Genomic DNA, 15,304 nt, shown 5'->3' on the forward strand with positions numbered 1-15,304 from the left:
CTCAGACCCCAGATATTCTCCTGTCTCCCCTCCATGCCCCCACCCTGAGTTCTGGTATTTCAGGCATGCATCACAGGTAGGGCTTATGCAGTGGGGAGGGAACCCAGAGCTCCTGTTTGCCAGGCAGGTACTCTAAGCCACACCACCGGCCCTAGCCGTTAACTGTACATGCACAGAGAGGGCTTCCTGCTAAGTCATGCTTTCACTGGTGCCTTTAGTGGCCACCTTCCTCTTTAGCAGCATTGCCTCAAGCCACGTGTCAGTCAGATGTTTCCAAATTAAGCCCTGTTAAGTGGAGGAAAGGCCATCACCCGGGTACATTGTACACCTGGCTAGGGTTCTCTAGGACACTGAAGTCAAGGCCAGACTGAATTGGCACAGGAACTGTGGACATTGACCTTCCTGGAGAAGGCTTCTCATCAGGCTACTGCTCACCCAGTTCTGTTTCCTCGGGGCCCTGGGTCTGGCCTTGGTCCATTGTCAAACCTCTGATCTTAATGCATTCCCATTCGTCCCTCCCCAAAACACTGCCAATTGCTCCTTATTGAATTCTCACCGAATGTAGCCAACCCAACAAGTTTGTGCTTCCAGTTCTGTCAGTTAAAACAAAACAAAAAAAACAAAACAAAACAAACAAACAAAAAAACTTCTGACAGCCCTGACTAGCCTGGAACTTGCTATGTAGTCTAGGTTGTCCTGGAACTCTAATCTGCCCATGTGGTGTGCACCACCACACTTAAGCTAGATTGTAGTCTTGGCATTTGCCCATTATGTATTTCCTGCGGTCAGTCACTTCCAAAGAGACATTATGTGGAAGTCATCGATTGGATGGATGGTCAAGTGGATTTTCTAATGTGGGACCCAGACTCTCCCAGTGAGCAACTAAAGGCATAGCTGATGGAGGCCTAGGTTCCTATCCTAGCAAATCCAAAGAATTTTCTGTGTGCTAGTGTCTAGGTCTGAAGAACTTTGCTGGAACTATGGTTTGAGCTCAGAAAATACAGGATTTTTGTTTGTTTTGTTTTGTTTTTAAATAAAATGGAGATCTCATTTCATGGTTTATTCTTTTTTTTTTTTTTTTTTTTTTTTTTTTCCGAGACAGGGTTTCTCTGTATAGCCCTGTCTGTCCTGGAACTCACTCCGTAGACCAGGCTGGCCTCAAATCTGCCTGCCTCTGCCTCCCAAATGCTAGGATTAAAGGTGTGTGCCACCACCACCAGCCTCATGGTTTACTCTTGATCATCTAGAAACTATAGTAAAACAGTTTAACATCACTTACAATTTATACCATGTTCGGTCAGTTTAGTTGACTCTATTGCAGTATAATCCTCCCAGGTCATTTTAGATTAGTCTTGTTAAAAAAAATCAAGGCCAGGTATGGTAATGCACAATTTTAATCTCAGCACTGGGGAGGCAGAGGCAGGGGGATCTCAGTGAGTTCGAGGCCAGCCTGATCTACAAAGCAAGTTCCAGGACAGCCAGAGCTACACAGAGAAACCTGTCTTAGAAATAAAATTTAAAAAAAAAAAAAATTGAAAAGGAAGAAAAGAAAATCAAGTTCACAGTAAAAACTACCTTACTGTAACATGCAGTGCTTGTGTTAAAGTTAGCCTTTGCTCACAGATAACTTCCATCTAGACACACAGCACAAAATCGTTATTATACCAGTGCTGGGCACACAGTTGATAGAGTGCTTGCCAAGCATGCAGGAAGCGCTGGCTTCCTACCTAGTACCACACGAACCAGACACCTCATTCCTATCATGCCAGCACCCAAAAGGTGGAGGCCCAAGGCCAGCCTGGGCTACATGGCCTATCTTTTAAAAAGAAGAAAAAAGAAGTCAAGTTAAGCTTTCTCCCTGCCGTGCTTTCAAGCTGCCACTGAGAGGGACAGGCTAGCTCTTCAGCTCCTTCCTGCTCTGGAAATCCATAGAACCCAGAGCCCTAGAGTACTGAGAGCCCGTACAGTGTGGGGCTGACCTGCATGGCTGCAGCCTCCTGGTTTAAATGCTCTCGGTGCAGTGCTTGCGCTCAGTAAGATGGTGATAAGCACAACCTTTGAAAATTTGTCTAAGCCAGTGGTTCTTCACCTTGCCAATGGTGCGACCCTTTAACACAGTTCCCCATGTTATGGTGACCCCCCCAACCATAGCATTATTTTCATTGCTACTTCACAATTGTAGTTTTGCAACTGCTATGAACTGTAATGTAAATATCCGATATTTTGATAAATGATTGGTGTTGATATAAGAAATCAGGCTGAGCTGTTGGGTGGTGGTGATGCATGTCTTTAATTCCAGTACTCGGGATGCAGAGGCAGACGATCTCTGAGTTTTGAGTGTCTCGAAAAACAAAAACAAAAAATCCGGCTGAGCAGGCCAGCAAGCAGCATTCCTCCATGATTTCTGCCTCTGCCCCTGCCTGGCAATACGAGGGTGCCAGAAGATACCCGAGGAGAGCAGCCGAGGAGCCATAATCCTCCAAGCTAGGGCTTTCTGCCTGGTGGGGGGACTGACCTCTCTACCAGAGCAACGAGTTGGCACCTTCCTTCCTCTAAGCCCCAGCAGGTGACAGAAGAGTCCTGCTGGAAGAGAAGAAGCAAATAAAACCCAGGGTCTTAAAACATAATATTCAGACCAGCCAGGATCCACCAATGGCTGTTCATGACTGTCATCCCAGCCCTTGGTATGTGGAGTCCAGGGAGGTCAAGGTTGTCATCGGCTCTATAGTGACTTTGAGGCCAGCCCTGGTTGAATGAAACTCTGTTTTTTTTCTCTTCTTTTTTTAAAGATTTATTTATTTATTATATATAAGTACATTGTAGCTGTCTTCAGACACCCCAGAAGAGGGCATAAGAGCCACCATGTGGTTGCTGGGATTTGAAGTCAGGACCTTCGGAAGAGCAGTCAGTTCTCTTAACCGCTGAGTCATCTCTCCAGCCAGAGATCCTATTTTTACTTGTTTGTTTGTTTTGTATTTTGAGACAGGGTCTCTCTGTGTAGCCCTGGCTGTCTGTCTTGGAGCTTGCTGTGTAGGCCACACTGACCTCAAAATCAGAGATCTCTCTACCTCTGTCTCTCCCAAGTTCTGGGATTAAAAGTTGTACCACTATGCCTGACTTGAGACCTTGTTTGTTTGTTTGTTGAATCCAGACTATTTTTAAAAACCATATTCAAGAACCAGGAAAAGCCAACTTGAAGGAGAAAAGGGATAGGCACATGCAAGCAGAAGGTACCAACAACATAGAGACAAAAGCCAAACAGGTTGTAGAACTGATGAAAGTAACAGAGGAAGCCAGCTGTGCTAGGGCACACGTGCAATCCCAGCACCTGAGGCCAGCCTCGGCTACATACTGAGTTTGAGGGCAGCCTGAGCTACACAAAACCTTCGGAAAAAATAAAGTGGAAAAAAAGGACTAGGGATGACAGTTGCCTAGCATCACAAGACCTTTGGTTCTGTTCCATATTCCCTCTGTTGCTATGTTAAAGTACTCTAAACAAAAACAGCTTAGGGGAGGATGGAGTACATTTCACCTTGTACCTCACTGTCCCACATTGACAGAAGTCAGGGAAAGAACTCAGGAAGGAAGTTGAAGCAGAAACTGTGGAAGAACACTGCTTCCTGGCTTGATTCTTTGCTCATGCTTAGCTAGCTTTATCATATACCCTAGTACTGACTGCCAAGGGAATGGTGCTGCCCACAGTGGGCTGGGCTGGGCTCTCCTACATCAATTAGCAATCATGATTGTTTCCCACAGATGTGCCCACAGGCCAGTCTGCTCTAATGAAGACTTTCTTCTCAGATGAATGTAGGCTAGGTCAGGGTGACAATTAAAGCTAGCTAGGACAGTTTTTTTTCCATCCTCAACACTGGGGCACAGAGAGAAGGCTGAATATCATCCCATCAATGGGCTTGAAGATAGAACTATATGGACTCTCCAGTCTGAACTAAAGAAAAACTGGATTTATGTTCAAAGTGGGAACATCGGAGGCTTGTGAGAGAATAAGTCAGGAAGGGGACTGGAGAGAGGGCTCATTGGTGAAGAGGGCTTGTACCCACATCAGCCTATAACATCAGCTCCAGGAGAATCCTATGCTAGCTTCTGGCCTGGCACATATCCATTGCAGGTACATATGCATATACATAAATTAAAAAAAAAATAGAACTTAATCCAGAAGCAGAAGAGCAAAGTTAAGGCTGAAAAAAAAAAAGTTCAGTAAGTCATGGCTAAAACGATCCTCAAAATGGCAAAAAGACATAAAATTGACAGATTCAAAAAGCCTCAAGAATGGATTAAAAAAGCCCACCCACCAAGGAGAACCCAAAAGAGTCAACATGGACAGCACATCAAGGACCCCCCTCCCCAAAGGAAAACTCAACACCACACCAACAGCACATGGGTTCAGATGCCTGGCTCGGCTGGCTCCCAGTCACCCTTGTGAGCTGCCTTGGGGACAGTTTCCCTGAGTATCTTTGGCAGGGGAGTTGTTTACCATGCCATAGTATGAGTTGTTTCCTTGAAGGTTTCCGACCTCTGGAGGCCTCCAGACCTAGGCAGAGTTTTGTGAGCCTGCGCAGACCCTCTTTCCTCCCTGAAGGTTCAAGATGGATACCAGCTCCCTTGGTCTAGGTATCTGTGAGTTGGACTGCTAGTAAGCTATTGAACAGTGACTCCTGCTCTGCACTGCATGGAGCCAGAGGAACTGCTAGCCTCTTCCCCTCTTTGCTGGTTTTCGCAAGTGACTGACTCATCCTTTAAGTGCTGGTCCTTCCTCAGTTCAGTTTACTGACCAGAAGTTGCAAAAAATGCTCTCTGGTGGATGACCTTGCTTGCTTACAGTGTTGTAAACAGTCTTGTGGAGAAAGAGAGAGCCTTTCTGTTACTTAAAAGACGAATAAGCAACAACAAAACTCTAACCAAACAAACAAAAACCCCATCTTTTAATCCCAATGCTTGAGAGCCAGAGGCTGATGGGTCTCTGTGAGTTGGAGGCCAGCTTGGTCCACAGGGTAAGTTCCAGAGTGGCCAGAGCAGCCTAAAGGAAGACTCTCAAAACAACAACAACAGAGATCCCTTTGTGTGTACCAGTATGCTTATGTGAGGGTGCAGGTCTGGGGATCCAACTCAGGTCTCTTAAGGTTGACGGCGACTGTCTTTGCTTACTGAGCTGTATGGACAGCCTCGACCCTAGACCACGCAGTAACCAGGCCGTCCGCCTTGCACTCAGCGATCTCCTGCCTCTTCCTTGCTAGAGTAGAAGGTGTGAAGCCATCACACCTGGATCGTCTGAGGTTGGCTGACTCACAAACATGGGACCTACTGCTTCAGGGCTAACCACATACTATGGCTTGAACATTAATCTTCCTGAGTCCACCAGCTGGCCAGGTTCCACCAACCTAGTAAGTCAAGGGGCAGCAGCTCAGCTCCAGGACACGGTAGAGCAAGGTGGACACCCTGGTTATTGGCTGTTTCTGCTAGTGGACACCCGTTGAAATGGCTCCGTGGGTCTGCAGGCCTGCTGAGCCTGGCTACTTCTCTTGAGTTCTGAGTCAAGACCACAGATTCCTGGCCAGCAGAGGAAATGAAGGAGGGACAAAGATAAATGGTTAAACAAGAAGTTGGGCTTTTTGAGTTAGGGTCCCATGTAGCACAGGCTGGCCTTGAGCTCATTATGTAGCTGAGGAGGACTTTGAACTCTAGGTCCTTCAGCAGCTGCCTGCTGGGGTAACGTGTGCCTCTGTGCATGGTTACTAGTTATTGTCTCTCCTCTCTAGGATGGGCTCTTACTGTGTAGCCTGGTTGGCCAGGTGCTAAGTATGTTATGCATCACTGTGGCGAATACCTGAGACAAGCAATGGAAAGAAACAGTTTATTTTGGTTCATAGGTCAAGGGGACATTGTGACAGGAGGACATGACGGGAGCTTGGGGCAGATGGTCACACTTTACCTATTGTCAGGAAGGGAGAGGGGTGAGTGCTGGGACCCCGCTTCTTTCTCCTGGTGTACTCAGCCCATGGAGTAGTGCCGCCTACCTCAGCTAACCTTATCTAGAAGCTTCCTCACAGCCGTGCCCAGAGGTTTGTTCCCATGGTGATTCTGAATACTGCCAAGTTGGCACTTGCTATTTGGTTACTCTGGATGTGGTGGCACACATCTGTAACCCCACCCCCACCCCCAGCATTCAGGAGACTAAGGTGGAAGGATCTCAGCTTTGGATTTAGCCTGGGCTACATTGTTAAAAAGTAAAAATGAGCCAGGCGGTGGTGGCTCACGCCTTTAATCCCAGCACTTGGGAGGCAGAGGCAGATGGATTTCTGACTTTGAGGCCAACCTGGTCTACGGAGTGAGTTCCAGGACAGCCAGGGCTACACAGAGAAACCCTGTCTCGAAAAAAAAAAAAAAAAAAAAGCAAAAGGATGCATGTCTAGAGAATGCTCTGGCCATCAGAAGCCCGACACATGTATAGAGAGTGGCCTATATGTCAGAAGCCCCTTGCAGTGGCCTATACGTGGTTTGGGGGATAACAGGTACAGTGGCCTATACGTCAGAAGCCCCTTGCAGTGGCCTATATGTGATTTGGGGGATAACAGGTACATCAGTACCCCTGTGCCCAAACTCTCTGCTATCTTAGGAACTGCCCACAAGGAAGGGCAGTTTGAGTTGGGCAGTCAGCCTTGTGACTTGGCTTTGTGAATATCTGTCTGCTTCCCTTGAAAGCTGGGAGCCGGGCTACCTAGTGAGACAAGAAGTTGTTATCTCCTGCTGGCTCTCAGAGGGATAAGAGTATGTCTGTCCCCGAGCAGACCCCCGCTGGCTGCAGTTGACTCTGAATGTCTGTTTTATCCCCTGTCGGCCGCCTTACCCGTCCAGCGGAAATAAGGAGGCAAACACCAAGCCCTTCTCCATGCAGTTTAATCAGGAACCTTCATTTTTACTTCTTCTCTAGCTAGCTAGCTTCTTTTATATTCTTCTATATCTTCTTCTTATGTCTTACTTATTACTAGTTACATCTTATTAGTTACATACTTATTCCTAATTCTACATCTTACATCTATCCTTACATCTTACTTCTATATCTACATCTTCTCTCCTATCCCATTACCAGCCCCAATTCTACATACTTACCCCTAAATCTTATATAACCCATCACCAGCCCTAATTCTACATACTTACTCCTAAATCTTACATCTTACCTCTAATTCTATCTATATTTATCTATATCTATATCCATATCTATATCTATCTCTATCCATACTTACTACTATTCTTTCTTTACATACTATCTATTACATCTTACTTACTATCCTACATACTTACTCACTATTCTCTATATACTTACTCCTAATCTCTACATCTTACTTACTATCTATCTCCAGCCCCCAGCCCTTGTGGGTTAAATACTTTCCCTGGTCCCAATCATCATCAGCTATGTGGCAAAGCATAATAGGCTGCGGGAAATCATGCCAGCTTGCATCATAAACTAGAGGCACACAGCTTTTCCAGCTAAGGCTTGTTTATCTCGATGCTCCCTGCTCTGGCCGGAGACCAGGTGTTCAATATATATAGGGTGGCAGCTGCGGCTCCCCACAATCCCCCTTCTGTGAGACAGGCTCTTCTAGAAGCACCTTCTAAACGCCTCCTGGTCTCATTTTGTGAACGTTTGACAGAAGGTGCGTGGGCTTATCAGAGTCGAAGATACAGTTGGACAGACATAGTACTGAATCCATAGTGTGGTTGAATTATTTAATACAGTATTCTTGAGGACAGGAGAGTTAAATTTGTCCTTTAGTGTCAGATATCAAAAAAGATAAAAGGCCAGGAGTCTGGGCCAGCAGTACAGTAGAACCCCCTTCCTGAGGCTGGGAGCTTTTTGCTCAATGGTGGAGGGCCTGCCTAGGACTCTACCACGTGGGAAGCCCTGGGTTTTATTCCCAGCACCACCCCATAGGGACGAGTAAGGATAAGTTGAGATGAGAGCCAGCTGTTGGAAAAGCATTTGTCTAAAATCTGAGAAGAAAGCTGCCTCTCAAGTGGGCTGTAGACTGGAAGGACAGATAACCCAGATTGAGGCTGGCTGGCTCAGTGCTTGAGGCTGTGACAGCAAATGGAAGCTGACAGGAAGCCACCTCAACTGGCCTGAATTGCTGAGATATGACTCAGGCATTTCTGACTGGGTTGTGACTGGAGCAGCACACTCAGTCATGGGACTATGGGGAAACAGAAGGGACAGCCTGCCCGGGGTTCTGGACCTCGTGCTCTTGTGACCCTGACCTGATCGACCTTCCTGCCAGGTGTCAGTGCTAACTAGCCCACTGAGCACTCCCAAGACCACGCTGGGATTAGCGCCTCCACAGCACTGAGAGCTGAGGAAAGCTGCTTTTGCTTACAGTGGTGGCTTGTTATATCGAGAGGGTGGGAGCTGAAGCCTGGAGGGTGGGGCACAGGAAAGGCTGGGGCAGCATCTCCAGTTGGCTTCTCCTTTTGGGGGGTGGGGAAGAGGTCACATGGATGACATTTCATTCTCTTGGCACTGATGGATGACTTCCTGTATGAGGCAGAGATGGTCCCTGCTTTAACAATGATGTGAAAAGTCAGCGAGTTAGTATCTCATAGGCTTTGCAGGGGATGATTTTGTCCAACAGACCATGGAACTGTTCCGAGCACCTCTCATGAAGCCAAGATGTTATAGTATTTGCTGGATTAGTTGTATTAAATACTGTGCGCGCGTGTGTGTGTGTGCATGTGTGCGCACATATATGCGCGCGCGTGCGTGTGTGTGTGTGTGTGTGTGTGTGTGTGTGTGTGTGTGTGTGTGTGTGCTGAAGCATGTGTGTAGGTCAGAGGACAACTTTCAGTAGTCTATTCTCCCTCCACTGTGGGTCCCAGGCTTGAAATTCAGGTCATTGCACGAAACCTGCTGAGCCGCCTCTCCAACCACAGCCGGCTTTGCTTTTTGAAATATGGGCTCTGGGGTTTGAACCCAGATCCTCAGACTTGCAAGGCAAATACTTGGTCCCACAACACCTTAAATATACTTTGAAGTCAGCGACATTTTAAATTTATGATGGAAGTCTCAGGACTTGACCCCAGCATCAGTTGAGAATCACCTGTGACCAACGGTAAATGTCCATGAAGCCTTGGCATCAAGGATATTGTGGGACTCAGGCTTGCAGATCTGGAAGCCTAGCCCGTGTCACTAGGACCTATGGATGTCAGACCAGCTCAGGGTTTCCAAGTGCCTGGTGCCAAGCTGTGTGTTCACCATAAGACTCACTGTTACTTGGACCTGTTCCTGAGGCCCAGGGTCTTGGGTTAGTGCATTCTAATCAGCCAGACTCTCCAGGGCCAGTTGCAAAGACTCAGGACCATGTCCTATTCAGACAACTCAAGAGCCCAGCCTTTGGGGCAAAGTAGCTCCCTCTCTACTGAGGTCTTAACCATGTCTTTGTTTTTGTGGGCTTGTGTGGGGGTCTTTGCAAACACCACAGCCATCAGAGTATTGATCCAGGGGAAGCAAGAGGGAGATTACATTCAATACCACTCAGTAGGCAAGCTCGGTTCAAATTTTAGGCAGTTTCTTTTAGGCGTATTTAAGCACAACATAATTTGGGGAGAAGTTTCTTGATGATAATTAACTCAGTCCCATGTGTACAGCCAGGCTTAAGGCATAATTACATCAGAACTCTTGTAAAGTACAAGTGACCTCTTCCATAAAGATAGATTCTACAGACTAATTAAGACAGCAGGCTCAAGGCAAACAGTGCTGGCGATAACGGTCTCCAGAAGATAGGCTGTACATTGACGGAGATAAACCTAAGAGTCTGGGGGAGCTGCTGTGGCCCGTCCATACCATAGCACAGAGGTCAGCAGGCCCTCAACACATCTGCTCCTAGCCTTCTGGACAGTAAACAGGTTATATATACACATATGTATAGGTGTGCGTGTGTGTGTGTGTGTGTGTGTGTGTGTGTGTGTGTGTGTGTGTGTGTGTGTTTGAAGAGACAGCCATGTGCGTTTAACCTTCCTGGTTTCCTTGGTGCTTAATGGTGAGCACAAGGATCTATGTGTGTCCTACAGAGTTAGAGGTGTTCAGGGACACCAAGAGCTATTCTCATCATTGGCTAAGGGGTTCATCCTACCCTTGACAGAGCTGCCACCATCAGGGTAGTTGGAGGTTGGCTCTTCCCTAGAGAAGCTGCCTGGACTGAGGCAACCTCCCTTGCTCAGTCCATGTGGCCCTCACTCTGAAGTGTTCAGATGGCCACCTCTGCCAGCCTCAAGGGCACTCTACTCCTCCACACTGATATCTGCTGCTTCTCTCCTGACAGTTGTGCCACCAACATGGGGGACTCTCACGAAGATACCAGTGCCACCATGCCCGAGGCAGTGGCTGAAGAAGTGTCTCTATTCAGCACAACAGACATGGTTCTGTTTTCTCTCATCGTGGGGGTCCTGACCTACTGGTTCATCTTTAGAAAGAAGAAAGAAGAGATACCAGAGTTCAGCAAGATCCAAACGACGTGAGTGGTACCCCCAGAGACCCCTTGGTTATCTCTTTTGCTGGGCATTCTTGGCACCTCTTCCTTCCACGCTGTTCCCCAAGGTAGGGCTGCAGGCTGTAAGGAGCCAACTTCCTGGGAATTTGGGGCCTAAGTTTGGAGTGTGACCCTGTGCTTTTGAGTCTTCTTTAATAATTAAACACACACCACCCATATACATATGGAAAACAAAACAGAACTGGATTCAGTCTTACCTTCTCCATCAATGATTTACTGAGCCAATGTCTCCTAAGATCTTTGCCCACTATGTGCCAAACCCTCTCAAGTTCTATGACTGTGACTGAAGTAGACTCTGGCTTCCTTGAGTTTATGGTTTCTTGCTGGACCAACTTGGCGAGATGTTGAATCTTATTTTCTCTTTTCTGTTTATTGGTCTACTTGGTGGCCCTGAGCACCACACTCTCTGTGAGCACTTGATGAGTTCATGGTGTGAATTTACCCACCAGGCCTGAGTTCCCCGTGCTGCTGAATATGTTAGTGGCAGAGTATAGTTTGAACCAAGCACCCTAAGGACCACTGAGATGGCAGTACATGAGAGAAACTGAGGCCTGCAGTCCCAGCAATTAAGTGGAGGCAGGAAGATCAGGGGTTCAAGGTCATCCTTAGCTGTGTGCCAGCCTGGGCTGACTCTGTACCTAAGAGAGGGTTAGGGGGAGAGGGAGGGAGACAGACAGAGAGCTGAGACCTTGGTAGTACACACCTTTAATTCCAGCACTCAGGAAGCAGGGGCAGGCAGATCTCTGAATTCAAAGCCAGCCTGGTCTACAGAGTGAGTGTGAGGACAGCCAGGGCTACACAGAGAAACCCTGTGTCAGAGAGTGTTGGAAGTGGTTTGTGGATAGGTATTTATGGAATGCTTTCCTGTGCATTGTAGTCACCTTCTGCCCCTTCTGTCTCCCCTTAGTTAGTGACAGGTCCAGGTGGCTAAAAACTAGCAGAGCTAGACCGAAGGACACATTCCAGGGCCTCCCTCTGTATAGCAACCTGTCCTACAGGTTGGGTGACACTGGGGGCCTGGACGTAGGAAGGGCGAGTCAGTTGGAATCCAGCTGGTCAGGATGCATTGTGGGTGAAAAGAAGAGGGCAGTGCTTGTGGGAAAGACATGTCCTACTGAAGAAAAGGTGAATCGTGTCCTGGTCCTGGCCTCTAAGCTGCCCCCCACCCTCTGCTCTGAACAGGGCTGTGGGACCGGGAGCTGCCTCCCCACTTCTTCAAGATTTATTCTCAGGGTCGTTAGCTCTGGCCTTGTTAGGTGAATATGATGTCCAAACCTCGAAGCCCAGGCATATCCCAACACTCGGGAGACTGAGGCAAGCTGAGGCGTGCCTGTACAACTCACAGAGACTTTGTCTCAGAAATAAAAAGTAGGGCCAGGAAAATGGCCCAGTGGGTAAAGGTGCTTGCTACCAAGCCTGGCAACCTGAGTTTGATTCCTAGGACCTACATGGTAGAAGGAGAGAACTGGCTCCTGCAGTTTGTTCTCTGACCTCTGCTAGTACATTTTGCTTGGGCACCCCCCCCTCACACACACACACACACACACACACACACACACACACACACACACACAAGTGTAATTTTTAAATAAAAAGTAAAGAGACTGGAGCACATCTGTAATCCCAGAACTTGGGAGGTAGGTGCAGAAGGATCAGGAGTTGAGGGTCACTCAGCTATGTAGCAAGTTTGAGGCTAGCCTGAAGTCTAGCCTGGACTATAAAAGCAAGAAGCAGCTGAGAAGCGAGGGTGATGGGATGTGCTTTGTAGAAGCAGATGATGAGAAACTTCAGTGTGCCTTGTCAAAGCAGGGCCTCTCTGCGGCAGCTCTGAACTGGGCTGGACAGGCATGGGTTTCTCTCCTCCAGCAGGCTGGGGGTCTTTAGGGTGAGACTAGGAGACAGTCCTGAGGGTAGGGCCACACCTAAGCTGCTGGGCTTAAGGGAGGACAGTGAGCTGGAAGCCAGCCTCCCCAGCTGGGGCTGGCCCTGGGTACATTCCTCAGGTGGGGACACTGTGTCCATGTCTCCCCACCTGGAGATAAAGGGACCAGTAGCCCAGCCCACCCTCTAAGTTGGCCTTGTTCCACCATTTATAAAATGGAGGTCTCCCTGCTCCCCACAAAAGCATATGAGGGGCAGAGCCACCCAACCTTTTCCACGTGTTAGCCTCAGTTACAGAGCAAGCTCAAGAGCAACCTAGGCAACTTCAGCAAGACCCTGTCTAAAAAAAGCCGGCCAGCCTTGATGGCACACCTGTACCCAGCACAGGAGAGATGGAGGTAGGAAGATAAAGAATTCAAGGTTGCTGGGCAAGGTGGTGTTTGCCTTTAATCGCAGCACTTGGGAAACTGAGGCAAATATGGTTGGCTGGTCCTTGATTTGGATTTTTACATTTGTTTTGTTTTGTGAATGTCAGAGTGAGTGAGTTTACTAGATTTGTTAAAATATACTGACCACATATTTTTGTTGTTTTGGTTTTTGTTGTTGCTGCTGCTGCTTTTTTTTTTTTTTTAAGACAGGGTCTCCTGGTGTAGCCCAGGCTGGCCTCAAACTCACAATGATCCTGTCTGTCTCATTTTTGGGATCAAAGGCACATGCCACATGTCTATTATACTTTTGTAAATTGTTCATTTGTTTGCTTATGGTTTTTCAAGACAGGATTTGGGTGTTTTGGAACTTGCTCTATAGACCAAGCTGGCCTCAGTGGCCTTAAACTCACAGAGCTCTGCCTGCCTCCCCCTCCCAAGTGCTGGGATTAAATCTGTGTACCACCCCTCACAATCCCCCTTGCCCCATATCATACATTCTTATCATGGCTTCTGGTGACTTCTAGAAATGAACTCTCTTTGAAGGCTTTGATATGGGGTTACAGGCTGTGGAGCATGAAACTATTGGGCGTGGGGTGTGTTGTATACAGATACATACATGTACATATGCACATAGATGTATGCCATGGTCTACATGGTGAAGTCAGAGGCCAGTGAGCAGGAGACAGTTCTCTCACACCATGGGTGTTGAAGGGATCCAGCTCAGGCCATTAGGCTTATTGGCAGACATTTTTACTCACCAAGTCATCGCTCTGATCGTATTTATCTTTGAGATCAAGTCTTATGTAGCCAGGCCAACCTCTGACTTGCTTTATTGGATTCTGATCCTCTTACCTCCACCTACCCTCTGGTATTACAGATGTGAACCACCTCACCAGAGTATGTGATGCTCAGCATCAAACTAGGGAGAGTGGGGAGGGCTTTGTGCATACCAGACAAATGCTCTCTCGAACTGAGTTACATTCTAGGCCCCAAAGGCATGGATTTATACAAGCCAAAATAACAAGCAAGCTACAGTCTGGCCAGCAAGCATTGTGAGTCCCGAGAGGTACAAAACAAGTCAGGAGGTGCCCTGGGTACCCAGATAACTCTCCCTGGGAGTGCAAGCCTCTGTGGCCCTCCCACAGATCTAAATGTAGCTTTCCAAGCCTCTGAGCCTGAACACTATCCCTGCTGCCCCTGACCATGTGTGACCAGTAAAGACACCAGCTGGGAACCTTCTGCAGGCCACACCCAGAGTCTAGAAGTAACCCTGACCTGGGCCAGGTCAGCATCACTGTGGCAGGAAGCCCTCCTGGGCCTGAGAGAGGGCATAGTGCCCTGAACTTTGCCTCCATCTTCTCTCTTGGTCAGAATTCCTGTTGTGAGCGGTGCCCTGCAAGTGAACTGAGTGCATGGCATATCCCAGGCCTCTCTGGTACAAGGAGAACGTGGAGATGGGGGGGGGTGCTTTGAAAATCTTGGCACACACTCACAAATATCTGTGCCAAAGCCTCGGAACAGAACAAGCCCGGCCCTGTATACAGATTCTCTGGGGTACACTGTACTGGGGGTCAAAGGTACAGAGTCAGGGAACCTAAGGGTGGGGATCTATTCAGACTGGAGATGAGGGAGGGTTTAGAAAGGGTTGCAACATGACCTGCAGCTTCAGATGCAGAGCAGGGTTTGGGCAGCAATGAATGGTGCTGTCCATAGTCACAGGTAGAGGAAATGCTGGGGTGACAGGCTTATTTGGGGAGTGGCAGGGAGTGTGGGAAGGGCATTTAAAAGAGACAAGTTGGGACCTGGCACCAGAGGGCTATGGGAGCAGCAAAATGACCAACCCTGATTTCACAATGTTGGCATCCAGGTAATTGGGAAGGTGGGGGAGGGAAGCAGCTGGAGAGGACATTCCAGGACGTGGTCCCCTGACACTGTCCAGGACAGGGCCCCTGAGGATACCTGGAGTGGATAGGAGGGGCTTGGCTATTACGTGCAGGCTAGAACAGGTTTGAGCAGATTTGAGGAGGGTCTGAGAGAGTTTGGAGAGCCCCCGGAACACTGGGTATAGCTTGTTACTGCTGTGGATTGAGGAAAACCCAGATTTCAGAGACTCTGACACCATCAAAAACAGTAGGGGATGGCACGTGGCTGGAAAAAAGAGAATTTTTTTTGCGGGGGGCGACATAAGATCCAATTAAAAGAAAACAAGTTAAGCCAAGTGTGGCTAACTGAGCCGAAGTAAGAGTTTAAAGAGATAGAGTCCCCAGCACCTGTGAAAGAAAGCCAGGCTTGGCCATGCACTCTGACCCTGATCCACAAGAGCTCAGAGGACAGCTCCCAGGAATCAGCGCCTTCCTTTCACTTCGTGGGCTCCAGGGATTGAACCTGAGTCACCCGTGGGCTCCAGGGATTGAACCTAAGTCACCCGTGGGTTCCAGG

General features: G+C 48.1%; 1 protein-coding gene across 1 annotated transcript in view; it reads left to right on the plus strand.

Moving 5' to 3' along the window:
• Positions 1 to 15,304, plus strand: part of LOC116068545 (NADPH--cytochrome P450 reductase) — a 47,939-nt gene that overhangs the window by 16,844 nt on the left and 15,791 nt on the right. The window contains exon 2 of the mRNA XM_031338225.1: positions 10,329 to 10,520. Within this exon, the coding sequence (XP_031194085.1) occupies positions 10,342 to 10,520 (179 nt within the window). The 5' untranslated portion in view covers positions 10,329 to 10,341. The remainder of the gene's footprint in view (positions 1 to 10,328; positions 10,521 to 15,304) is intronic.

This window comes from Mastomys coucha, unplaced genomic scaffold (assembly GCF_008632895.1).
Source record: "Mastomys coucha isolate ucsf_1 unplaced genomic scaffold, UCSF_Mcou_1 pScaffold22, whole genome shotgun sequence".
In the NCBI taxonomy this organism is placed as follows: domain Eukaryota; kingdom Metazoa; phylum Chordata; class Mammalia; order Rodentia; family Muridae; genus Mastomys; species Mastomys coucha.